This window comes from Pseudopipra pipra, chromosome 2 (assembly GCF_036250125.1).
Source record: "Pseudopipra pipra isolate bDixPip1 chromosome 2, bDixPip1.hap1, whole genome shotgun sequence".
Lineage (NCBI taxonomy): Eukaryota > Metazoa > Chordata > Aves > Passeriformes > Pipridae > Pseudopipra > Pseudopipra pipra.
This window is the reverse complement of record NC_087550.1, coordinates 4,618,390-4,646,210: the sequence shown is the minus strand read 5'-3', so window position 1 is coordinate 4,646,210 and position 27,821 is coordinate 4,618,390. Positions and strand designations below refer to the sequence as shown.

At 45.2% G+C, this 27,821-nt stretch overlaps 1 protein-coding gene across 4 annotated transcripts in view; it reads right to left on the bottom strand.

The window, feature by feature from the left end:
• Positions 1-27,821, bottom strand: part of STYXL2 (serine/threonine/tyrosine interacting like 2) — a 36,207-nt gene extending 8,386 nt beyond the window's left edge. For 2 of the 4 annotated variants that reach the window (XR_010427208.1, XR_010427201.1), the window contains exons 1-6: positions 27,116-27,821; positions 26,317-26,443; positions 23,822-23,916; positions 22,615-22,846; positions 21,630-21,847; positions 16,233-19,524 (exon numbers count right to left, since the gene is read on the bottom strand). Coding sequence is in view for 1 of the 4 variants with exons in the window: in XM_064643411.1 (XP_064499481.1) it covers positions 16,703-19,524; positions 21,630-21,847; positions 22,615-22,846; positions 23,822-23,916; positions 26,317-26,423 (3,474 nt within the window). In the remaining 3 variants the exon portion in view is untranslated. Of the gene's footprint in view, positions 1-95; positions 19,525-21,629; positions 21,848-22,614; positions 22,847-23,821; positions 23,917-26,316; positions 26,444-27,115 lie in introns of those variants that run through there. The other 2 variants (XR_010427196.1, XM_064643411.1) reach the window with 2 other exon arrangements.

Here is a 27,821-nt window from a genome sequence, read left to right as displayed (position 1 = left end):
CCTCTGTAACATTAGGCTGCAGCTCTCACAGTGAGATAGCATTCACAGCAGCAGAGACCATGAAGAAATCAGAAATTTATAAAACGCATACATAATAAGTTTTAAAAATATGTTTAATAAATATTCTTGTAGTTACATTTCAGATAGATGAGTGTTAAGATTTCCGTTAATCCGAAAATGAATGTCTAAAACCACGGGAAGAAAAAGACAGACTTGCAGCTGAATATCATGAATGCAAAAACATTTACCACTGTGAATAGGACCATATTTCCCAATAGCAGATCCCCGTCCTCCCCTAATTCCCCCCTCCCTTTCCCCTCCTTCCTCAAACACATACGCATGCACTATGGGAGGAATGACAGCTGTTCTTCATGGAATGACAGCCCAGGGATATTGCATCCTCCCTTAAAAAAAAACAGGCAAGGTACAGAATAAGGTCAGTGAAGGGAGACAAAGGGGTCTCCCAGAGATGGCAAAGGGTAATTTATTGACAGATGAGATAGACGTTACTACAGAAAAATATTAAATGGATTCTTTTCCCCTGTCTTTGGAAGGGGAGAAACGTGGGAAGGGTTAGGAAGGACAGATGCCAGAAATAGAGACAAATTTCCCAGGAGATGAAGAAGAAATCCTGAAGGAAATTAGGATCACAGCACAGAAAAAAAAAATTAAAAAAAAAAAATCAGAGCATTTAAAAAGCTATGAAATTCTGTCCTAGAATCCTGTATGGAAACAACAAAAAAGGGCAGCGGGGAAGGAACCCCACCACTGTTGGCGGCCTCGCTTCAAAGGCGCGCCGTGAGAGAAGGAAGTGCTGGTAAAACAGCTCCTGATTAAAAGCCAGTGTTTGAAAAGGGCTGTCGGGAAATTACAGAGCTGTGCATGCCCCCGACGTCAGCAGCGAGGAAGACTCTGGGAGCACTAATCAAAGGGAGGCTGAGGGAGCATATGGAGCATGGAGATTTTATTAAGGGCAGGACTGAGACAGGGTTCACATAATGGGAGCAGCCGAGATCAGGAGCTGGGAGGAAAGGAAAGGCCAGGTCTTCTGGTGCAATAAACTGGCATAGCGCTGTCAACTTTGACAGTGTGTCAGTTCTCGCTGCAAGGAAAGAGCCCGAGTGAGAGGCTTAAATAGTGGATGTTATGAATACAGTTTCCCTGGCCTACAGAACTTTCCCCAAAATAATTGCACAGAGGAGGGCAGGAGAAGCCAGCGTACCAGCGCACTCTGGTTGGGGCTCTGTAACTCCACGTTACCCTCAGCCAAGTGCATGTTCCTACAGCTTGTAACGTTAGAAGGGTTCATGATTTTCATCTGTCAGGACCAGGCTGACAACAGAGGAGTCACCAAGGCAAATTTGCACAAAGATAAAAGCAGCAGAACAAAAGAAATTTGAAGGAGAACAGATTTAATTGACATTCCCAAGCAGGAACAGATTTAAGCCAAACAGTATTTTATTCTGCTCCTTCGTGCAAGGAACATGGTTTTCACAGCGTGTAACTCAGTCCATATGATAGAATAAGGGAACAGGAAGACTCTTAGTGTGTCCACTGTAATGTGCCACATGCAATATCTTTATAATCCTGTCACTGCCTGCATAATTCTCGGCAAGACCTTTCCCTCAGAGCAGGTTCTTCTGCCCAGCAGCTAATCTTACCCAAAGCCACACTAGCCCTCCCATTCCAGCAAGCACACTGATCTTACAAGATGGTCTCTTACCACGGGCAGGTGCAAGTCCAGCAGAAGCACAGGGCATTGCATCGCCCTGTGTTGACAGCTGCCTGCTTTCCAAACTGAGAGTCAGGTTAAAAAGCCACAGAATTAATACTAAACACAGATTTTAAACGATCCAGATGGGGAGCATTCATCCCATCCCCGTAACTGCCATGCTCACGGCTGAAGGGAATAATAGCCAGGCTACACTGGATTTGAAGCTTTGATACTCCAGAGGCATTTGCAATCTTTTGAGCCTTGGGAGAGGGAGTAGGACAAAGCAAAAAAAAAAGCCGTGGTTCTGCTGGGTTTTGCTGTTAAATGCTAAGGAAGTGCTAAATGCTAAAGCAGGCTCCTACTTCCAGTGGGTGATTTAGCCCAGCTCCCCGCTGGCCGGGAGGCTGCCGCGTGCTCGAGTGCAATCTGCCACACCGAGCCAGAACCAATCTGATTGTTTCTGAATCATTTCTCACACAGAAAAACATAAGTAAAGCTGCCGGTTTTGCCAGGAATGTACGTCCCATCCATGCGATGGCCTGTATTTATGTTTGAAGCCACCTGTACCATCAGCGTGACCCAGATCCAAAAGATGATGGAAGCCCTACAAAATTCAGTGCAGCATATTTTAGGGACAGTCTGCAATTACACTGGATTATAATGGATAAACATGAAACTGCAATGAAGAATTTCTCCCCAGCTTATGCTGACAGACCTAAGTTACCTTCGGTTCTTACACCAACCTTATCCACGGACAAGACAGAGCCCATAAGCAGCAGGTGACAAAAATCAGAGAGTGCCCTTTTTCAGCTCAGTAACTCAATGTTCAGAAGACAGTGCTTTAACTCACGGAGAGAACCTGAATCTAAGTCCAGGGAAGTGTCAGGCTCTTTCCCTGTGCTGTGGATTATTCTGTTAAAGAGTCCCAAATCAACTATTTCCTTTTGAATTGGTTATTTGAGTATTCTTTGGGCCAGAAAGGCACGGCACACCTTTGCAGGTGAACAGCCAGGAGCCATGACTTGGGAGGGGAAAAGCCTGCACCGATGAACACTTAACTCTTTCACATTGCACACTCTCTGGAAAAAGGCCTGAAAGGTATGTCTGCCCCTCACAGGCAAACGCCTTAATCACCAGTTTAGAGAGTCGTGCCTGTGCTCTCTGGAGGCCAGTGAGTGTTTAATTGTGCCACAGAGAGCTGAGTGATTGCTCATGGAGAACGACTTTGTTAGCAAGATGAATTTAGCCCTATATTTTGAAATTTTCCACAGACTTCTGCTGCTGCAGTACCCACGTACGATGCTGGGCTCGGTTTCTGGGTCTCAAACACACTGACAGATGCAAACTCTTTCTCCCAGCCTGGGTCTGTTTCATTCATTTAACTTGCAAGTCTTTTAGGGTGAGAACATCCAGAATTGTGCTGCAAGCAGGACACACTGCAGTGGGGTCCTGATGCTGGGTAAGGCCTCTGGATATTAATGGAATAATAGTAAACAACTATATCCTTAGCTATCACTGAGCCCAAAAAGATGCTGAGAACTAATAGGTCATGAAGGGGAAATATCTGAAAGTGTGGAGTGAGCATGGATATAAGATGAAAAAGATTCTCACTGCAAAGGGCAGGAAAAGCACAGCATCTCCCTGCATCTCCCTGCTCTTCCGTAGCTCTGCGACAGGCAGAGGTAGCCATGCTGCTTGTGAGGAAGGTTTGTGGTCTTAAAGGTAAGCTACAGCACCAGTTTAAAATGCCAGTTCTCTGTGTGGCACGGGAACTGTAACAATTCTTGGGGAAAAGGGGAAAAATGAGCTGAAGGTAAATTTCTCTTCTTGTTTCCTCACGCATAAAGTGGAGGTTATGCTCCCTATTAGCTTCAGCAAGCAACACTGAAATTCTTTGGCATCTTAAGATAGAACGCGCCTATTTCTGAAATTCAACATTTGTACTTTTTCTTAAATTGGACAAATCTCTTTTAAAACACGAAACTGACTTGTCAGAAAGATTTCTGATGGTCTCTGCCTTTTCCTTAGTGCTTTTGCAGTGAATAGCTATGATTTTTTTTTTTTTTTTTGCAAAATACAGACTATTTCACTGAAAATTTCGAGGAGAAAAATCATTTCTACTTAGCAGGAGCATTAAAGCCCTTGAACTGGGCCACATTCTGCTGCCAATGCAGTTTTGGGGACACTTGGAAAATATTTTGAACAGCAGGGAGGAACAGCGATTACCCCCTCAGTCTCTCAATGATGTGAATATTGTGGGTTATTTTCCCTTTGACTGTTTATGGCCTATTTACAGTATAATCACACCTAATCAGGTTATAACATGGCTTTCTTTTTTAGTTTCAGCGAAAACAGAATTCAGCATAATTTTTTTATTATTTACTGTAGCTCCCCCTAAAAGCTAAGGAATTTTCAGGCACTAAGCAAGTATGATCTGTTCTCCAAGGCATTCATAACTGAAGGAGAGACAAGGAGAAAGGTGACTGGGAAAAATAAGAGGCAAGTTATTTACATTTTCTACACGCTTGCAATAGCTATATTGTTGTAAACATGGCCAAAAAAATGGAATTATAAAGTGGACTTAATTGTGGACAGAAGAGAGATTTGCCACATAGATGAGGTATTATTTTAGTGTGTAACCATCATGGGACAAAGCTGTAGACACATGTACAAGGTCAGTTCAGTGAAATAATATTCTTTTCACCCCACACATATGAGGCAGTGGCACTGTGTAATTGGATTAGAGGAAAACAGTTGTCATAGAATCATAGAACGGTTTGAGTTGAAAAGGACCATAAACACCATCTAGTTTCAAACCCCCTGCCATGGGCAGGGACACCTTCCACTAGACCATGTTGCTCAGAGCCCCATCCAGCCTGACCTTGAACACTGCCAGTGGTGGGGAATCCACAACCTCTCTGGGCAACCTGTTCCAGTGCCTCACCACCCTCACAGCAAAGAATTCCTTCCTAATACCTGAAGTAAATCTACCCTCTTTCATTTTAAAATGGTTACCCCAACTTCTATCACTGCATTCCCTGATAAATAGTAACAGCTTTTTAATTATTATTAATTTTTTTTATTTTGTTTGCCTGAGACCCTGGCCTTTCTGTGACTGTTCACTCAACTCCTGCTTAGGTTTTGGCTAACCCAGCTCATGGTAAGGCCTGATGTGTGCTGGGAGCAGTGTCATCAGGTCAAAGCCAGAGCACCAGTAGGCAGGAGAGGTGGCCAGGAAGAGCTAAAGGGCCTTGATGCAGCCATGGTCACCTGCAAAGTGCTGCCTCCTGCAGCTCTCACCTTTTGTCTGGTGGTTCCCTGTAAAACTGAGACATCCAAACAGACTGTGACATTTTATTGGTGTCACAAGTGGGATCTCCCCTAGACATGCTCTGCTGGCAAGCACAAGGTGCTTTGCTGTGCCTGCCAAAGCAGCTGGTTTGGTGTGAGTGTAAAGACACTGTGGGTCTGTTTGTCTTTGCCATGAAAAACCAGACACTGAGTGGCAACAACTGGGAGAAGACTTTGAGAAAGAGGAGTGGCAAAATCCCAAGCGGGATTTGTCCTGCGGTCAAGAGCCGCTGCACGGATGCTGATGGTATTCGGTAGGAGTTTGCCAGATGGCAGTTTTCTTGTAAGGTAAAGAAGGGAGAAGGGGAAAGTGCAACGTGCTGGCTACTAGGCAGTTGTCAGAGGGCAGCAGTGGATGTGACTGATGAGTTGAAAGGGGAAAATGTACAACTGAAAAGGGAAAACAAGAAAAGGAAAATGGAAAGAATACTTAGGAAGTGTAAGCAGTTAGAAATGCAAAACAGACCACCTGAGTCCAGCTTCAGCCCCAGACAATTGCTGAAGCTGAGGAGTGCAGGAGGAGGCTGTTGGAAGCTACTGCAGGAGACCCAGTTAAGGACTATTGTGCCAAGTGCAGTGCTGACTGGGAGAGGGATATCTGGAAACAAGCAGACCTGCACCCCTCCCCTCAAAGCCAGGTGATGATGATTCCCTGCCCCCTGCTCTCAGCAGCACTAACCAAAACTGAACACAGCACTCCCACAGGGGCACAAAACTCACCTCCCTCCACAGGAACCATGGCAGGGTTTACTGCCCTCGAGTTCAGAGGTCTGGGGGAGAGATATCGAGCTAAACCAGGGAAAACACCTGTGAATGGGCTACCATGGATTTGGATAGCCAGAGCCAATGAGCTTCACCTTGCCCCAGCTGAGGCTTGATCATTGGCATTAGGCCCAGGAATAATGTTGGATACCACGGGGCCAAATATTACCAGTCCCTCATGGACTTGCACTTTGTGCACTGCCCATGGCAGGAAAAATGTGTGTTCCCAGGGCTTGGCAGCCAGTCTGCAGAGTGCCCTGCTGCAACCTGTGATTTCAGCTGAATTAGAAGGACCAGCACACCTTACTCCAGGGGCTGGACAACCCTTTCCAGCAGAACTGCATCCCTGGGAGGTGATTTGGGAGCCTGTACACTTCTGACCCATGATAATGGGAGCTGATGTGGTGTAGAAGTCTTTAGTGTTAGCCATTAAGACAGGCTTAAATGGTATTAGTTTCCAAGAGGTCCTTCAGTGTGGGCTAGCAGATTTACCACTGTAAATCCCAGAGGATAAAAACCAAGGGATAACCTCAGCTAAAGTAAATGCAGAAGAGCAAAAGGGTAAGTTGAGGAACACCATCAGTTAGTACTGAGCGTAAAAGACAATGGAAAATGTGTTTAGAGAAGCAGCTGTCTCTGAGCTGCCAACTTCCCTGTTGTGGCAGCTGGACAGGTTTTCCTCATTTACTTCTCATGATAACCCTCTGGGACCTGTGTTTGGAGATGGGATGACACCGTATGGTTTGAAAGGATAATAACTAGAGAGGCAGAGCATGCAAGGGCTGCGAGCTCAGGGATATACCCAAACTATCATCACTAAACCTAGACTGCAGATGTGCAGGAAACCAGGGTGGGTGCTACTCCCACTGCTGAGGATCCTGGTCACAGTTAATGATCCATTCCTACTTTAGAACATTCCTCATTGACGCGGGAGCCTGGATATCGATGGGAGGTAAGGACACTTACAAAGGGCAGCAAGCAGTTAGTCTCTATTGCAGGAGTTAATGGGAAATCCACTAACCACCCACTGGTCAGGGCTAAACTAATTCTGTCTGAGGGACAGACAATCCACCTGACCTTACTTTTAAGTGCCCTTAATATATTGGGTATGGATGTATTGAAGGGTCAGTCGTGGGGAACATGGGAAATAGGGACATCACCCTTTCTGCCCCAGAGTTTACATCCTACAAATGCATCTCTGACTGCTAATCTGTTGCAAACAGCTGCTCCTTTACCCCATAGCAAGATAGTTAATATTCCACAATACCCATTACCTTCTGGAGCAATTTGTCCTGTTACTGAATTGATAAAGGAGCTGGAAGAACAGCGAATCATCGTCACGTCTCATTTCCCCTACAATTCTCCTTTATGGCCAGTAAAAAAATCTAATGGCAAGTGGCAACTAACAGGAGATTACAGAGCCTTGAACACTGGCACTGAGCTGCTCACTGCAGCTGTTCTCAGTATAAATGATACAGTCATTTTTCTTAATGAACAATCTCCTGTGCTCAGCCAACACCAGCAGGATGCTCTGAACACCTCAGTGTGGTATCCAGGAGATGGGGTGAGATTTCAACACCCATCACTTGGAAAACTCCAGATCACTTTGCCACACTTTTGAGGGAAAGGAATATGGGAAACTGTGGATACTGTGGGAGTGAAATTAATGATCATTGAGGCCTGGATATGATCAAACACCTAGCTCTTCTTTCCCTCTCCCTAGGAATTGTTGAGCTCCTGGATAAATAAAAGCTGCTGTTCAACCTGTGTATTACTGGAAGCATCCATCTACAAAGTACACTAAGCATTCCCTGGAACTTTGTTAATGCTTTCAGTGGTAAAGGCACCAGAGAAAATGCTGACAATGTCTAAAAAGTCTCAGTGTGTCGGATAATTCTAACCCTCACCTTGGGGCATCTGGCACTGTGCCCCACAAATGCTGATGGCCTGTGCAATGACCAAACCAACCCACAAAAGCTGTAACCTCCACAAACACTTTTGGATACGCTCTGTGCTCAACTCGGGAGTATGAGCAGCCATCTCTGTAAGACCTGGACAGGGACCTAGACAGGAATATCTGACTTTGGGTTCCTAAACCCTTTTTGGGTAGCAGAAAAACAGCCTGATTTTCATCGGTGTTCAATGTCTAGTAGGCCCAAATTACACCAATACCTGCTCAGAAATGCGTAGTGAACTTCAGTGGAAGAAAAAGCTCCCTCAGTATATAATAGAATAGTTTTCTCAGGACTACTCTTATACTTCTACAACTTTAAAAAAAATATAAGGGGAAGTATTGATGAACAGTATTTTCAACCCAAAGAGTTGACTTTCCTGGTGTGCTCCAGGCTGAAATCTCTGAAAAGCAAAAATGCTCACTTGCAAGCTATCTCCACAGCCCAGATCAGCAGGCAGCAATTAGTTTCCCAGGCATTCACTCTTCTTTCCATCTTCCTGATGGATATTTCATCTGAGTTTATGCTCTCCTCCCTCACCTTCTCTTCGGCCTCTCTGCCTCTCTTTCCAATAAGGCTGTGATCTGTCACAGACTCTCAATGGACAAGACCTATACATCCCATCACTGTCACAGGCAGTTACATGAGACAGGCCAGGATGAAAAGCGGTTTGGAAGGGAGAGAAGCCGTCATGCTTCAGGGCATAGAGTTGAACTCTAACCAAGGAGAGAGATGAAGGAGGGCTTTGGGCCAGGAGGGGAGAAAATTTTACTCAGGGCAGGTTATTCCATAATTACCCACTTAAACTTCCTTTATACCTTCTGAGATGCATCTGGTTCTGGCCAACATCAGAGACAGAAGGGGTGGATCACTGGTCTGATCCAGGAGGGGAATGAGTTTCTTCATTCTTTTTGCCAGTGTGCTGAGTTTATAACACTTTCTGAAACCACAATGAAATCCCTTTCCAAGCATGACCCTTGCTCTGCCAGTGATAGCCAAAACTCCTTCCCCTAGCCCCGTCCTTCACACTTCCACAAGCAATACAGAGAGAAGCCAGTACAAAGCCAGGTCAAGATGATAAGAACAAAGCCTTGAAGGCTGCTTTTAGATACGAGCTTTACTTCGACAGAGGAGGAAATTTTCAAAGGGGTGAACTCTTTCTGTCTCTCTCTCAGGCAGGAGTCTCCTGGGAGAAGAAGAAAACAGCTTTCATTTTAGCGAGTCATGATATTTATGGCCCTTTTATGGGTTTTGTTTGAAAATATAAAAGTAGATGGACTTAAATCTGTTTCAAAAGGAAGGAGATGGGAAGGGGAGAGACAGAGCATATGAAGGGCACATGGGTCTGAATCATCTGCCCACATTCAAAAGAAAATCAAACACCTCCTTTGTTTTAATATGGACCTCTTCTGCTGGTCATGAGGATAATGTCTGACCTCTTCTTGCATGGACCCTTTTATCCCTAATGACGTACAAATTTTTTATGTACACTACCACCACCAACACTCACCTTGGGATGAAACATGACAACTATTAAATTATGCAACCGCAGCACCACGCAACAGTTCAGGTGTGATTGCTCCCAGGAAGCAAACTTTCAGATCACGTCTCCTGCAGAACTGAAAGCTTTATACTGTATTCCTGAGGGGCAACTGTCAGCTTCTGCTTGCTCATATACCAGTCTCATGTGGGCTTTTATCCATCCTATTTGTGGTGTCTGTTCAGCAACTGAGGTTGCACCCTTTTGAGGGCCTCCTGTTTTTCATATGTGGAATCTCCTCTGACCCTCTGCCTCTAGGCAATACTTTTGATGCAATTCACAGACTAAGGAGCACATGCCTCGCAAAATTATTGAGGGAGGGAAGTTTAAGTTGAAGAACTGGGGTTTGCATTTAGTTTTGACTGTAGTTAGGCCTGTGGTCATTTTTTATGCGCTTTGGGAATGAACCTTTATAGGTTATGATAGCTGCTGGGATATTTCTGTGAGCCAAATGTACAAAGCTCCCCATTAATTGGCAGTTTCATAAAGGCTATTGCAGTTTCATAAAGCTCTCCTCTCCAGCAAGGAGGAAGAAATGTTCTGCCAAACTAATGGATGGCTTTCAACTGGATCCAAGTTCAGTATGGAGCCATTGCAAAGATCAAATTGCTGGGATGGTCCGTGAAGACGGAACAGTCACACAATGGTTCATGCCAGCTGGTGGGCACTGCATCCTTCTTTAATATGGTGCCCTGCAATAATCAAATGGGGAAGTCACAAATAGGCAAATCTCTAAAATTAGGCACGTTCGTGGCAGGATGTGACCTGGAGCTGTACAGCTTTCTAGCCAGCTGCAAAAAGTTCTTGCCACCATGGTTATTTTCGTGTATCACTCAGAAGTCCAAAAATACCCTTAAGACATTGGGCTGCAGGTCGATGCTGTTGGTAGTTGGGTGATGCTATAAAAATGACCAGCTCCTTTAAATGTTTCTGTCTTCTAATTAGTATCACCTATGTCTTGCTTCAGTTTATGCCCACACAAATGCCCTTCTGACTGGAGTCATCCTTCCTTTCATGGTTACTTGTGCAGAGTCCTTGGTAAGTTTGAATCAGTTTTAAGATTTATTGATCTGGCCTTGTCCATTCTGTGGTGTGTTCTTTGATTTAATTTAATGACCATAAAGCATTCAGGCATGTTGGCACTGGAAAAAAATAAGAGATTGATTGATTGATTGATTGATTGATTATGTAGAGACATTGTTCTCTTCCTAGTTAAAAATGAAGCTAGTTTTCCATTACACTCATTTGTGTCTTCCAAGGAATACATATCTTAATTAAAAGAAAACCAGTCTGCCTGCAGGTATGAATCAAGATATGGAGGCTCTTGTGAAAGGATCAAGTTTGTCTGTTTTAAAGATACATGCAAATAAAAATGAAATGCAATCCAGAGGGGAAGGTTCAAAGCACAGACAGGATGTCCCTTCTCCTGCTCTCTAAGACAGTTTTCACATCGCCACACCTGGATAGTCCTGGGAAGAACTGAATTCATGTTGTTGCCTGCTTTTATAAGTCACAAGCAATGTTTTTCTTTTATGTCTGTTTATGTGTGTGTGTGTCTGTGTGTGCACCCTGTGGCAGGGGAACAGCAGTCACAGGAACACACCAAGCTCAGAAGCCACTGAGAGGTTGTAATGGGGATAGATAGACAGACAGACAGATAGGTAGATGGAAGCAACATGAAATCACCTCCTGAATATGTTGAAATGTAACAAAGAACGAAAAAAGAGATAAGATTCTTCAGTGCTTTCATGTCCAAAAGATTTCTGTTCCTAGGGATAGCCAAAAAGATACAGGTGATTGTTCAAGTAGCTTCTGCTGGTATTGGCAATTCACAACCTAAGTACATGTACTTTGAATCTTTCTCAATTTTTTACATGAAGAACAACGTAACAAATATTATTGGCATTTAAATTACTACTCCTGGGCAAATAAGTCAGCACCTTGCTGAGATGACTGGGGCAATTCACACACCTTTTAGAGCTACGCTCCCACCTCTCCAGAGAACTGTTTATTTGTTATACATAGTTCCCATTTTGGAAGTTTTCTTCACAATTAGAACAGAGAGAGATTTGACCCACTTTCATTTTTCTAAATGACAAGTGAAATTCCAGAGAACAGGTAGGTAGCACTCAAAGATATTTTGCTGGAGTACATGAGCACACAGTGTCTGTTTCCAAGCCCTCAACTACACTAATCACATGCTTTCAGTATCTCTGTTGGATTGTCTATAAATTTAGGGAGGTCATGGATATTGTGTTTTCACATTACAATGTCCATATTGAATATACCCCAGCTAAACCCTTTAAGGAAGGGCAGGCAATGCAACATAAGCAGCCCCAAATAAAACTTTTTGTCTCACCATTCACCCGGCTCTCCACCACAGCTAACGTGTACCCATTTCTCAAGGAGCTGTAAAGGAAGGAAATGGTGCTAAACTCCTTTTCAAATTATCCAGTCTAAGCTGGTGCTGCACGCAATAAATCACATTGCCCTGAAATTCCTGGATGGGGGAAATGGGCCATGGCCCCACACCTCTCAGTATCAGGACGCAGGATGCGGCTGTTCCAGGAGGAATAACGTGTTTCTGGCACATTTCCGCTTCCTGCCAAACTTGCTCCTGCTACACTGAAGTCCCAATCCAGCCCAGATGTCATTTTATCATCTGTGTCCCACTGATGTCTCTCACCCTTGCCATTTCTCCCAATCCTCTTCGCATTTCTCACAGACCTGTGAGAAATCTTTAAATCTCCATCCTTCCCACAGAGATTGCCTCATAACCTTTCCCTGGATTTTTATACATCTAAACAAATTAATATTTTGCTTTAGCCTTTCTGGCTTACATCTTCCTGTCTCCATCCAGTGTGGGTCCCCTTCTCAATTTGCCTATTGTCTTCAGATCTCTTTTTGAACATTTATCTCCTTGCTCTCCAGCTTTCATCACTTTCTTATTTCTTACTTCAAGCAGACCAGCATCAAATGGGTTTCTCTCTCATCTATCCCTCCTTAACTTCTTTGCTTCCCATATCCTCTGAGTTTCTACACCACTCAAAGGACATTAGGGAAACAGAGTAGTGGAAATAAGAGGGTGGCTGTGGGAAAACGCAGAAGGACTTAATGAGACTGAGAGACTGAGCACTAAGATGGCAGATGAAATTCAGGGCTAATAAATGTAAAGCATTACATGTAAGAAAACCTGACACAAAAAATGATGATCTTGGAGCTGACCATTGCCATCCAACAATAAGATTTTGTGTATATAATAAATAGTTCTATGAAAATATCACTGTGGTGCCCAGCAACAGCCAAAGAAACATGCAAACTGTTAGGAGTTAATAGGGAAGGAACAGAGAACAGAAAAAAGAAGGTCATTATGCCCTAGGATTAATCCCTCCCACACCTGCACCCTGGATACTGCGTGAGGATTTGGTCCCTCATCTCAAGCATGACAAAGAAGAACTAGAAAGGGTTTGGAGAAGAATGGCCAGGATAATGAGAGACCATGGAGCAGCCCCTGTATGAGGAATGAGTAACTCTGGCTGAGAACCAGAGAGCTAAGGATGGGATTTAATGACAGAGAGGGGGTAAAATCTCATGGCACATGGAGATACTAAACAGATACTATATTGGCATTAAAGGCTAGTGGGCAGAGGGTTCAGAACAGAAAAAAAGGAGATGGCTTAGCATTCCATGTAGAGTAACTTGTGGGACTTCTTGCGACAGGAGATTACAGAGGTTAGTGGGTACAAGGCTATTATGGCTATAACTCAAAAATTACTAGGCACCTCCATACAAGGAAAATCTATTAAGGGCTATTAAATACAAGAATATCACACCTGGCTCAGGAAGTCCTTGAGTTGCAAATTATTAGAAGCTGGAAGACCATGCTGGGGAAATATCACTTATATCACTGCTCTTATATTCTTCCCTAGGTATTCACTGTTGTTCTCTGCCAGAGACAGGATATTGAGCCAGGTGGACCTCTGGTCTGACCCCATACAGCCTTTCTGATGTTCCTGTGTTTATATTCTTAACTGACCGTATGGATGCTCCTTGCACTTTCACCTTCCACTATACAATGCCAAAAAAACGCCCTCCTTCCTACAGCAGCAAATTGAGTCTGAGCAAAAATATCAGTCCCAGCGCATCTTTGCTGAAAAATCCCTCCTAGATGAATTTGGGTACTTATTTACTCTTTTAGTCTAGTGTCAGACTGGTGTCATTGCTGAAAAAGCATTCACTCTGCAGCTCTGGTCACCTGAAACAATCTGTGCAGACCTCTCCCCTTTCTGCAATTCCTTATCTCCTTCTAAATTCTCATCTTAAAACCTGACTTTCTAGCCTGCCTTCAACCTCTCCATTTCTGTCTCTCCTGGTTATTGGTCTTATGACTGAATGCTTTAATATTTTCACCATGCAAGGTCTTTATGTCAGTGTTTCATGTAATTTATACCTGTGAGCTGGAGCCTTTCCCATCTTGCTTTCAAGCACTGGCCGTATACTGCATGGAGTCCAAAATGATCCCCACCCCCTTATTGCTTTGGGGGTTTGGCTTTATTAACAAGGATATAAGCAATAAGAAAATAAAGTTCAGCTATTTCTAAGGCTTCTCCCTCATGGCTGCTCAGCCAGCATCTTAGATGGCCTCTCCCCAGCAAACCATTTTTATCTCCCTTTTACACAAGTGAACTAATAAGCCACCTACCTCAATGAGTCAGCAGAACCCACTTAACCCTTTCTCACAAGGGTCAAAACTCGCTATCAGGACGGTGTGGCTCAGACTTGTTATAGAACCATATTCTGCCCCTCGGTCTTGAATAATTTATCTGTGCAGCAGACCTAGATTAGTGTTTAAATCAAAATGCTGCCCAAACAAAGGCCGTGCTGTACAGTGCAAAATGAAACCAATTACCACATCATCCACTGCTCCTCTTTTACAGCGCGAGATGCCCCCTACAGTACTGCAGAGGACAGGCTTGTCTGCTGGGAACAGCCAGGCACAGGAACAGGGAGAGGGATTTTTCAGAGGGAATCAGCCTTTGATAAAAAAGTAAATTCAGTGCCAGAAGGTACTGAAGGCACACTTCCACTTTGATCCATCGAAATTTAAGACCTTTTCTAGACTGAAATGAAAGCAAGCTCCAAATACATCTATGCAGGGCTGATTTCCACAGAGCAACTTTAGCAGGGATGAAGAGGAAAGCGCCTATCCTAACACAGATTCCAGAAATGTAATATAAAATCTCAGAGTGTGGATCAAGGCCTGGAATTCCACTACTTTAAAAAATAACAACTCACAGAGGTATGCAGAAACAAGGGATGCATTGTATTACATATTATATTGTAGTAGAAGCGCATTATAAACCTCAGAGCATCTCTGCGTGCCTGAAACATTAACAAGACCATGCCTCTTATGCACTTCAAAATGTAATCTGAGTTTACTAAAAAAAACATAAAAACCAAAACCAAGAAAGCAACCCACACAACTAAAACGTGTTCTTTCTCTTATTTTTCTACAACTGTTACTGTTCAATCACCTGATTCTGAGGCTCCATTTACCTGACAATAAGTAGCTATCATTTACCCCAGTCCTGGCTGTCAGAAAGAATCATCTTTATCTTCAGAGAAGCAGGGATAATGTCTAATCAGTGAGTTATAGTTGAGAGAAATGATTCTAAGTTTAGGAAGATTGCCAGCTGCATTTTGTTATCAGTAACCATTATTTAGATAGCGTTGCTGATGTGCGGCAGCGTCACACAGACAGGGACAAAGAGCAGGCCCTTGCCCTGTGGAGCTTGCTGTCTGTATTACACAATTAAAATAGGGAGAGGGACTAGCATAATAGTAATAGTGAGCTCTAAGCATCACAGTGGGAGGGAGAGGAGATTACAAGAAAAAGAAAAACTTCCTGTGAGAGAGCACTACTGCATCATCCCTCCATTGTCGTTTTATATTCAGCTCTGCCAGAGGGCTTTGTTGTTTCAAAATACAGTCTGTACAGAGGAGGGAACAGATAATTCCAGAGTCAAAGTCAGTAGAAACTGGCCTATGTGTTTACAAGAGAGAGGTGGAGGACGTTGACTGGTGACAGAGAGTTGGGTGCTTTGGTGCGTCAAAGACACGTTGTCACACAAGCCACACAGGGATGTTGTGGCAGGTCCGGTGGATCACACAAGCTCACCAGGCTCTGCAGGGCATGGAAGGACCTCAGGCTCCTAACCTGGTGCACTCAGTTAATGTGGAGACTGCACTTCCTCCTCTCCCTCTGAAAAGTGTACCCTGTGGCTCAGGATACACGTTATATATATATATACTGAACGTGCCAGCCAGACCTACCACCCCTTAAATCGAGCTACCCCCTGCACAGACACACAGCTGGTGCATGCTGCCTTATACCCATGCTCCAGTTATATACAATTTTATTTCGAGGTCAGTTTGTGTACCACTCTTCTCTTTTAAGGCAATCATGCTGAAAATTAATACATGACAATCTGACTACGAACACGAAAGCACAGACTTAGCTGAGCTGCATACATAAACCAAAGTGAAGTCAGTACTGAGAAACCCAGCCTAACCTAACACTAATCCTAGCCCCAACCCCATCCCTTTAACTACATCAAAACATGATTTTCAGATGGCTGTTAATATTGCTGCATTTGTCCTTTGTTGACCCAAAGTTATTAGCAGGAACCAACCATAATGGAGCAGAGATGACTCTATCTAATAGAAAATAGAAAAAATGGTACCACAGGAATACATTCATTACTGCATTGAACTTCTAAAAAGGAGGCATCTTCTTTTTCCTAGTATTTTACTTTGCTCCTGCTACTTAGCAAAGTAAAACAGAACATGTATTTCCCCGAAATGTCTTATTTCTGTAGACATTCATAAGGCTGGTGCAGAAAATGGAGCCTACCTGGTAATATCTTCTCAGTGGTATAAAGTAAAGCTGATTAAGAGAGAAACATTCTTCAAGTTCCTAGAAAAGGCTGTTGGCTTCTTCCACTTATGATCAAAAAGATCCGAGAAAAAAATATGTCCAGTTTTTAACAACACTAGGAAATTGAAATAACCAAAACGGGATGTGATTGGTCTTTTGACTTGAGGTGCCACCGTTACTTGCTTTTGCTGCTGAAACATTGTCTGGCTCCTAATGGCTTCTAACATTGTGTTCCTACCTACATTGATCATTTAATTCTAGCATCTTCTTTCTGACAAGCCACAAACACTTGCAGAACTTGACCTCTTCCCTTCATCGCTTTTGATTAAGAAGAGAACTATCTGCAGGAAATGCCCTACAAACCACAAAGGATTATCAAAAATATAATGATGAGTGAGTGATTCAGGGACTCTGGCTCTGCTTGTGCTCCTGTAGTCTGATCTTGGTCACTCTTCCCTTCTCCGCTGGAGCTTTGCTGTAGTTTCTTCCAGTCGGCTTCTCCAAGCAGCAATAATGGCATCATCATCCATCTCTTCTTCCTCCTCTTTACGTGTGCTTCGCCTGTACTGAGAGCGCTGTCTAGATGCAAACCTTTCTTCACTTTGCTCCACTTTTGCCTCCTTCTTTCCATCCTCTTCGGACTTCGAAAAGCTCTGGGTGAACTTTCTCTTTGCCCCAAATTCTGACACGTCTGACCTGGCCTCCTCTTCACACGCCTCCACATGATGGGATCTGACTCGGCTCTGTGTAGACGGTTCAGGGGATTCAGAGTCAAAGGGCGGCTCAGGAGATCGGCTGAAAACATGCAGCTCTGGGCTGTTTTCTCTGGAACTTGTCTCACTGACCCTCGACCTTGTGAACTTGAACATCTTTTTGTCCTCTTTCGCAGAAGCAGAGGAAAATCTTGACGTGGTTCTCAGTGAATCTCCTTTCGACTCATAGGAAGAACAGCTGTCTACCTCTTCTCTTTGGGACCTGCAGAATCTGTAACTGGATGTCTCAGAATCCATCTGTCTAACTTTGGATGATCTGCTATATTTCTCTCTAGCTTTCTCAGTTTGTTCATAATAAGACGGTGGTTCTCTCTCTGCTTTCAGGCCATTGAGCCACTTGCTAATATCAGTCTCTATTTCTGACTCTGGTGCACCTGAGTTTGCAGGCTGACCGGACAGATCGAAGACTGTACCAGTTCTGTCAAAATCTGCTTGCAAGGGACGCCCATGGCTGTTTGTTGTACTCTCTATGCCATTTTCCCTTTCATTTTCCTCTCCTTTGGTCACCTTTTTCTTAAATAAAGTGCTGCGTTTATTGTCTCTGATCACCTTTTCAATTTGATAATCTGACATTTTTTCTCTCATTTCCATTTGCATCTCCTTCTCCTTCCTCCTGAGTTTCTTGAGGTCAACATCATCAGCAAAGAGGCTGTACAGTGGCTTGCTTGTTTGTGTTGTCTTCATGTTTGAAGCAGTCCCTTCTGTCCTTGCGCTCACGGAGGTGTTGCAGGACAGGACAGACTGAGACTCGGCCCGGCGCAGCTCCTGCTGGCGCAGCTGAGAGGCAGCCACAGATGAGCCGCTCTGAGCACTGAGCAGAGAAACCCTGTCATCATCTCCTCGCCTGCCCAGGTCTCCTGACAGGGAGGCCATCGCGGACGACGGACGGGACAGCATCAGGATCTCGTTTTGCTTCTGAGCGATGGTTTCGCTGACCACGTTAGCGATCCAGTTCTGAATGCTTGCCATGGATATGGTGTCACCCGGACCAACCGGGAGGTTGGGAAGGGGTACACTCGGCATCTGAGGCTGCATTGCTCCCGTGCTGCTCCTGGTCCGCGACAGAGAAGAATGATTTGTCTGCATGCTGAGGGCAGAAGCTGCATCCTCGGCACCATCTGCAGAAGGCGCCGAGGGCCAGAAAGCCGACAGGGGGATACTCCCACTCATCGTGCTGTCTGTCTCCCAGCTGCACATGGACTGGCTTTCCTCTAATATTTTCTTTGAACGTTCGAGGAGCTCTACACGCCTCTGCCTCTTTTTAGCTGAAGCAGAATCCTCAGTTTTGGCAAATTCCACAAATTCCTCCTTGCTGCTTTCACTGCCCACCTTCTTCTGCCGCTTCATTTTCCAAGCCTGGTAAGCAGTCAGGTCAATATCTGACAAACTCTTCCCTTCTGCTCCCTCCTCACCTGCCTGGTTGCCATCTTCTGCTGGAGATGGTGCAGCTGATGATGATGGTTCTAAATCCTTCTTGTGAAAGCCAAACTGGATCCTCTTGACCTTCCACCTTTCTAGAGGAGTCAACTTGTCTTTGTTCTTTTGGCAGAAATTGTAGAAGGAGCTACTGTCTGAAAGCACGCTCTCCTCATCCACATCCCTCTCCTTTCTTCCCATTTCCCCACAATTTTTATTCTTGGAATGGTATCTCTGAGCAGCTTCCTTCTCTATCTCCAGAAGTCTCTGATTCCACATGTCCCAAGTGCTCTCAGAAGACACAGAGTCTGTGCGACTCCTCCTCATCCTGCTAAAGCTACTGGCTTCCAGCTGCTTTTTCAGGGTTCGGATCTCAAAACTGCTCACACTCTCAACATCACTGAATTCACCTGGTGGGTAAGGTCTTCCTCCCATGCTGGAATCACCATCCTCCTCCCTGGCTGCACCCTCCATTTGGTATTTCTCATTTCTGCGCTGCCAGTCATGGATCCTCTGTTCCACATCCTCATCAGATTGTTCCTCTTCCCGATCCAGATGCTTTGGAGGTGCTCTTCTTTCATGGTTAACTCCTGGTTCCTTTGCAGACAGGCCTTGTTTCTTCCTCCATTCCTCATACAACTGTTCCTCTTCCTCCTCGCTGATCAGGGTGGAGCGTTTGGAAACCCAGCTGGTTTTTGACACTGACGAAGAGCTCATAAAACTACCCAGCATGCTGCTCGTGTCCTCCTCTTCCACTGTGATGGAGTGGGCTCGGGCTCCCACGACGCTCTCTGCGTCCCCAGCTCCAGACAAACGGGAAGAAGTCCCTGCACGGGCCACAGGACTTTGACTAGGAGTCACTTCTTCGTCTCCAGAGTGCTCCAGCTCCCGCTCCTCCAGCAGCTGCTCGTTGAGCTCCCGCAGCTGTTTCAGGAAGCCGTCGTTGGGGTAAATGGCTCGTTTCTTCCTCAGGGTCATCAGAGCCTCCAGAATGGTCATGTGGTGGTAGATCATCAGGTAGGCAGCCACCAGCACGGCGGAGCGACTGACGCCCATCTCACTGCTGACCAGGACTCTGCCTACGGATGTCAAACAGGAAAGTGTTCAGCTATTTCCAGTCACAGATACGTGGTACATACGCTCTGATATGTAGCACAAAAGCATTCTCTGAATGGTGTTAAAAATTAGACAGATTATATGTTTTAGTGACTGAAACCAATACTAAATATTTCATAGCTTTACCTTAATAAAATATGAATAAAAAGCACATTAGTTTCAAAAGCTGTGGGCAGGCACATTTCAAAACAAGCTAAATAATATTTGTAGTTTTGCCTACACACTTCACTTACTCAAATAGTCAAAAAGCTTATAACAGCTATTAGAAGGACAAGCAATACAGTGTTCTTGACTTGCTGCCTGATATAGGGTCAGACATTAAAGCCTTCCAAGCTTGTTTCTCAATATGTAAAAAGGGAGATATTAGCATTAGCCTCCAGGAAGGTATTGGGAAGATAAGAGAATAATTCAGTTTTTCATAAGGCACATTATGGGGCTTAAATACAATTTTATATTAATTTGATTGGTTTTTTGCCAGAATCCAGATCAGTTTGGCAAGGTACCCTCAGATGGTTACATGTAGGAAGCCAAAGTCATAGTATATCTTAGAAGAGGAGAACCAAGCAACTGGTAGGAAAGAGCTGATTTTGACTCTGACAAACTGAAACAGCTGCTTCAAACTACTGGGACCCACTATCCTGTAACAGTAAGAGCAAGAATGAAAACTGAAGATCTGCTTTATTTCATGGCATTTACTACCTCTTGCAGAAAACCACACTTTGACACCGAAAAACGTTAAAGTTACTTTTATAGCAAATTACGGCTAAAGAAAAGCTTGGAAATATGAAGAGTGTGAATGAGGCTTTGCCAACTTACAAATAACTGAAATTACTGTTTCTAAATGTGTGATAAACCCCACTTTAATCAAATTGTTTGCACTGAAGCTTAATGGAGCCAGTTTAAACACCACCTTTCTGACTGCTGCTATGTTACCCCAAGTGTTTACCTAATGAACCTCTTCCTACAATCCTGAAATGTCTTTTATGCCTTTCTTAGCACCAAAAGACTTGGTTGCCTTCCAAGTACTTTACCAGGCAGTAAAGCCAATCTAACAGTTCACCGACAGGGGGAGATCTCCTTCCTCTCTTTCCTTTCAAGGCTCCTCTGCCTCGGTGCACCCTTTCCCGTGTCGGTTCTGCTACTCTGCTCCTGGCCCTTTAACGAGCCAGTTCAGATCACCAGCCCAGGGGAAAACCTTCTCTCCCCTGCTGGGCTGTCATTTTTGCTGGGTAGTGAGTTGAAGGGTCGATGAATGCCAGCAGCAGTAAGCACCTGGACTATGCCAAGGGTAGTAGTGGGAGTTGTGAGGAAGAACACAGACAAGTAGTGTCCCACCTCGTGGTGCTGAGCTGTTAAAACTGTCTCAGCTTTCCTTGCGTGCTAACAAAACTTGTCTTACTGTCACTTCTGCTGGGAGGTAATCTGTTGTCTCTCTACAATAATTAAATTAATTGACTAAATATATAAATAATATCAGTAATATCACTGATCATGGTGTTCATTTCCATATTGAACTGCATAAAGGTATTTCTAACTGTCCACTGAAGCTGCAGCAGAATGACCAGTGTGCACTGGAGGTCCACAGAATAACAGCTGCCCTGGAGTTGGAATCCAGCAAATTAGACAGACATCCAAAGGTTCAGCTCAGCTGTTTGGATTGTTCTAGTAAATCAGCCTGGTTTTTGCATCATGGCAAAACTGAAGCTTGCAGGGTACAGAAATACAACTATATATACATAGTATTACATCAATATTAAAAAATATGTATCAGAGCAGGACTTCTGCTCTTTGCTGTATTAGGGTTCTTTCAAAGCAGCTGAGGGAGGTGACTTGCAGCCACTTTGAGTTTGAAGACATGGGGCTTCCAGCAGGAGCTGTTGGGCTCCCTCCTGTTTTGAATGAGGCACAGCAGGATGGGGAACAAGTGGTCACTGGTGCTGCATGCAGGGAATGAAGGCTCTGCCTTCTTTCTACCCCACTGCAAACGTGGCATCAGCTGTTTATCAGAGTAACACTTCCACCCATAATTCCCAAGCATTTTGGAACCACTGTAACCTTTTCCCCTTACCCCTGTAAGTCAGCAGTGCTTCGTCAAGGAACTCCGCAGCCGGGCGGAAGTGTTTGGAGATGTCCATATCTGGGAAATCATCCACCTCAATGCCCAGGTACTGGATATTGAGACCGCTGTAGAAGCTTGCTCCTGTGTAGACCCCTGTACCATGAGCTGCATTCAAGACGTGTGTGATGCCCAGTCTCTTCAAACGGCTTTTGTTCACTGCGACGCTTCTTCAAGAAAGAAAAAGAGATGTGAGGTACCAGTGCTCCCTTGGTGGGTAGGAGAGGAGATGCCTGCTACAAAGTCTACAGAACTCCCCATCCGTGTTACTCATCCAACATGTGGCTCCACTCAGACCTTAATGTCCTGTTAGAGTCCTACAGGTATTTCTTTCCAGTACTCACTGGAAAAAGACAATGAGAAACCTGCATTCACATGTAGCCACATGGAGCCACATGCTCCATTTCCACTACAGCTTGATTTGAAACTCATGCTGCCATCCTGGGTTCAGGCTGTGTACTTATTTATCCACTTTTATCCCTCCATAACTGATGCTTTACATTATATCCACTTCTAATTCTGTCTGGTCACTAACACAGGTGTCTTGGATAGCTGAACCATGGTACAGAAGTCCTAATCATCTCCACTTGACACGTGCTATGGCATTTCTTTTTTAACTCTCTTTGACATAATAAAGACTTCAGTTCCAATTTCAGGGCCAAATTCCAACCAGAACAGTGGAATTTGGGCTCATTTGCCTTTTCCTCTCCTAAACTGTTGAAGCATCAAAGTAGCACAGGAAAGCTGCTGATTCTATTCCAGAAGTATTTACTTTTCAGTGCATAGAGATTTCTACGAGCACAGTCTGAAAAACACTTTGGGGCTCTCTAGGGATGAAAGGTATTAGATACATGTAATACATGTTATGCCTTCAATGGTTCCATTTGACCCTTCACTGGGAATCTCACGCAACTCGATGGCAAAAGCCGACACTCACTTTTCTGCTATGAAGACATTAGGCCAGACTTCATCCACAGCATCCCTGGGGGTCTCCAGCCTGTCCTTCACGAGTGCCCTCTGCAAGTCCATCACACACGGCGTGTTAAACAAGCTGGTGTCATCAATCTTTTCCTTAACTCGGTTGTACAGGTCTTCCACCATCAGCTGCTGCGCAGACTCCAACATCCTGGGACACACTGAATCTACCCTGACCTCCTTTGTCTTCAGTTCTGGAATAAACTGACACTGTAACTCAAAGCATGTAAAAACAACGCAAACTTATGACCTGTCATTAATTGTGTCTGGGACAGGACTTCTGACTTACTTTTTCCCCCCAGAAACATCACACTGTTCTGTCTGCAATGTGTGCAGCACCTGCTTATGGGAAGAGCACATGGCACTGCCCTCTCAGTCCAGAGACCCACACTGGCCAAAGGCCTGGGAGTTAAGTGCACCCTTATCCCAGCCCCAGAAGAATGCAGCTGCTCTCTACACCTCCCTGAAGAGGGGAAGTAGAGAGGGAGCTGCTGAGCTCTTCTTCCTGGTATCCAGTGATCAGACAGGTGGGAAGGGTTCAAAGCTGCACTGGAGAGGTTAAGACTGGACACTGGGACGCATTTCTTCTCGGAGAGGGAGGTCAAACACTGGAACAGGCTTTCTAGAGAGAGATGGTTGATGCCCCAGCCCTGTCAGTGTTTAAGAGGAGTAAAACAATGCCCTTAATAATGTGCTTTAACTTTTGGTTAGATAGCTGAACTCAGATGATCTTTGTTTGTCCCTTACAACTGAAATACTCCTATTCTATTCTATTCTATTCTATTCTATTCTATTCTATTCTATTCTATTCTATTCTATTCTATTCTATTCTATTCTATTCTATTCTATTCTATTCTATTCTATTCTATTCTATTCTATTCTATTCTATTCTAAATTCAGTTTGTTGCAGTGAGCAACCAGCACTCAAACTACATTCACCATTGTGGTACATAATTCATTGTACCACAGATTCATTGCACAACTTCAAAGGAAGTCACCAAACCTTTCTGTAAATTGTTATTTCTTTGTGATTTTCCACCTCTACCTCAGGTAGGGTTCTATCATAAAGGCTTTTTTATCATTTTAGGATCTCTGGATGACAAAAGGCAAAACTAGTGCAACTCAGGTCTCTATTACTTACACAGCTCTCTTATCCTTGCTCCTCTTACCTTCATTGATTATTTGCTTGGCAGCCACAGCAGATGACAGATGGATTGGCTCCATGAAGATGCTCTCTGTATCAGTGTCTGATATCATGGAATACCTGCCAACCAACCACACTGCCTATTAGGCAATGCCCTCCACTGGGATCCTACCCCCAGGACCCCCTTTGCACCCATTCCAGAGGGGAGCAGCAGGGAACTGGAGCACAGAGGATCTTTTAATTGCAGAAGGGAAGCCCCAGCTCTTCTCCCACCCCTCATTCCCACCCTGCTCTCCAGCATGGCACTACAGACTTTAAATATGCCCTTGGTATCCAGTGTTTGCAGGATGTAGACAGGTCTCATGGAGAGAAGCTTCATGGACTGGGAGTGCAAAACAACTGCCTGGTGGAGAAGTTTTTCGGGTGGAGAAGATCAGTGTCTGGGTTGAGACTGGGAGGGGGATGGATCACAAGGAGCAGTCTCACAAGTAGCTCTCACTTAGACAGACAGATAAAAACATTGTCCTAACTAGAATTTATTGAACAATTTGAAACACCAGATTACACCAGGGTGTTGGGTTTTCTCTCTGCTGGCTAATCACCCACAAGCATCCTCTGAGTTACCACAAGCTGCAATGCAAGCACTGAGAGTGAAGCCCGTGACTCTCTCCCTCAGCACGTTGGTCACTTCATAGCATGAATCTGTGGTCAGTCTCTCCACCCACACAGTGTTTCACAGATTTCACAGAATATTCTGAGTTGGAAAGGACCCACATGGATCATGGAGTCCCAGTGTTAAGTAAATGACCTGTACAGGGATCAAACTTTGGTGTTATTAGCACCATGCTCTAACCAGCTCAGTCAATCTGTGTTGTCCAACTGCAGGTCAGAAACCATTATGACACCCACAAGCACCTTTGGAGGGAGTTCTTTGACACACAATGTGATTCACATAAGTTTTTGTTAAGCAAAAAAGGGGCCACAATCTTGAAAACAACTATCTTTCCATTTGGGTCCACCTGTACAATCCAAGCACATCTTCTCTCATTTAGACCATCTTAACAAAATATTTTACAGAGCTTTTCCCCTGATCTACACCATCTACATTTCCTTCCAAATAGATGGTACAGGTCATTAGGACAAGTTTGCTGCCATCACAGAAGCTCTCTGGCCATGCAGACTTGCAGTACTTCCAACAGTGTCTGTTTTTGTTTAATTAAGGCAGGTGAGGAAGGGTGATTAATATGCAGTCAGGGTGCAGCAGTGTCTGGAGAGCCGAACTGCTTTCATGCTCCAGAACTAAAACAGAGGGCACAGCCATTGGAAACCACTTAACAGGCTCATCTAGGTCATTTAGTTGAGTTCCAGCACTTGTCGACCGTGACTGAAAGTAATCCTTTTCTAGTTCTTCAAAGGAGTCTATGAGATGAGCAAGGGGAGTCTCAGTCTCATTTACAGGAGCTGACACAAATTAGTAGCTATGGCCTGCCTTCAATTCCTTTTGCTGTAAAGGTTGCCTCCAAGCTCAATAAAACCATAACAAGTGGTAATAGCCTGCCACCACAGCCTCAACAAATTTTACCTGTGGCTGCCCCGAGCATCTGTGAAACACAGGGGTGCAGCACAGCCCAATCCTGGAGGCTTCCAGGGCCTTGTTCTGGATGGGATAGATCTTATCAACTTCATCACTGCTTTTATCATTGACATAGAGAAAAAGGGGAGAAAAAAAGGAACAGGGAAGGCAAGGCAAGGGAAATAAACCGGAGAGGTGCTTCTGTTCATTTTGAGTGAGTGATGAGCAGATGGAGAAGGATTTACCAAGTTGAATACATAATTTTTCTTTATGTTAGCTCAGTGATCTTCCTCATCAGTTCTGAAATGCTTGCAGTTAAATGCAATAAGCACTCTGTCTTGATTTTTCTGCAGTGTCCCACAGTTAACAGGAAACATTTCATAATCTCCTACTTGTTCAGGGCCACTGGGGCAGGTTCTTTTCAAACTCAATCCCTTCCCCTTGCTTTCAGATAAAGCATCTCAAAGGCTACAGAAAGCCCTGCAGAGCATTTTGCTTTAGGAAGAGTACAAAGGGATGTATTTTTCCTTGTATTAGGAGAAAACACATCTAATCATGCTTGTTTTGCTTGGGGTAACTCAATTTCTGCTTGTGCTGTGACAGCCTCCTGTTCAGTGCCTGAAGCCTGTAGCTAAAGTTGGCTCTGAACCAAACCCAAATCCAAAGACCCTTGGTCTTTCTGGAGCTGGGAAAGCCTAATATCGACATTAAAAAATCCACAAGTCCTTATAATGGACAGAAAGATTTGGGAAGAGTTGAAATTGGATCAGAAGTTTCAGCATGGGGATGGATATGACAGGGCGAGACAGGGAAGAGGGATGATACCACCCCACAGTAATGCAATTTGTCCCCCCTGTGTGCACGTACTCTGCCAGTGGGATTAACTAGCACGGGAGCCCTGTCTCCCACGTGCTCCCGGGAGGCCGTGGCAGTGGTCCTGTACTCACCGGCTGGGCGAGGGGCTGCGCAGGTAATGGGCCTGCACGGCCTTCACGTCCGGGCCCTCCTCCTCCGGCACCGCCGGCTCGCTGTCCGAGTCCCTGCCGCTGGCCATGGCGGCTGCCGGAGGATCCGCTGCACGGGGAGCAGGGCGGGAGGGAGAACCATTACAGAGGCCATTCCCAGCTGTGGGGCAGCAGGGATGGGGGGTACAGCAGAAGGGGCTCCCTGCGAGGAGCCCTGGCCACGAGGCACCTACACTGGCTCCTCCACCAGGGTGCCTGCCATTCCCAGGGCCTCACGCAGCTCCCTGGCTGCTGCCCAGCGAGCACCAGTGCCCTCCTTGCCTGTGAGTAAGGGTGCAGGAAGGCCAGGAAGGAAGGGGTGGAGGGGCAGAAACTCTATACCCCCCCTTGACCGCACATGGTGGCTGGAAGGAGCTGTACAGAGCCAGAGCCGAGCTGGAAGGAGTGTAAGGGGCAAAGAAACATGAGACCTCCCCAAAACGAAACGCTCCTCAAGCTTAAGGCCGAAGGCGCTTTCAGGCCTGGGACTTTGTCCTTCACTCCTCTGTGGCGTGGGAGAGCAACGGGGATGTAGTTCAGGCAGGAGCGTGAAAACGCCGCAGCCGACACTTCCCCGTGTCCAGACACATGGACTGTCACCCCACTGTGCCACAACAGCCGGCGGCAGCTCCACAGGGCCCCAGCACCAGCCTCGGGAAGGAGGATCACAGCCCTGTGCCACCAGCGGGGCTGAGGAGCGGCTGCCACCCACAGGGCAGGGGAGCAAGGAAAGGAAACTTACCCCCTGTGCCTGGATGACTCCACTGGGGGTCCCTGCTGGAGGCACGGCAAAAGAGTCCACTGAAGACAGCAGGGAATGGCACTGGGAAGAAAGCAATCAGCTGCCCTCTCTTGCTCTCTCTGCAGCTTCTTCATCAAGGGGCAGGACAACTGTTGGCACCAAACCTTTATCAGCTCTCTAAATATAGCTGTCCTGACACTGGCTGCTGCATTGCACGGAGAAGGAATTCTGTGCCTCACAGACAGCAGCTGGTCAAGCACTTAACTCCTTCCCCGCTGTGGGCTGATCCTCTGACATTTCCCAGCGGCAGGAAAGAGCCCAGAGCCAGTGAGGCTGGACCTCTGCCTGCAGGGAGCCTCCAGGCAAGTGGGATCCTGCCAGGCACAAACTGAAATGCTGGTATGACCTCTGATGTCCTTGGGAATCGCAGGGCAGGACGAGCCATTTGAACTTTACCAGAAGCAAGGTACTTGTCAGCTACCTAGACTTCTGTAATGACTTTGACATGGTCCCATACAACATTCTTACCACTAATTTGGAGAGAGATTGATTTGATGGATGGACTGTTCAATGGATAACGAAGTGGCTGGATGGGATCCAGTTACAGTCAATGGCTTGGTGTCCAAATGGGGATCATCAACAAGTGGTGTCCCTCGGGGATCCCTACTGGGATCAGTACTCTTCAATACCTTTAATAATGACACAG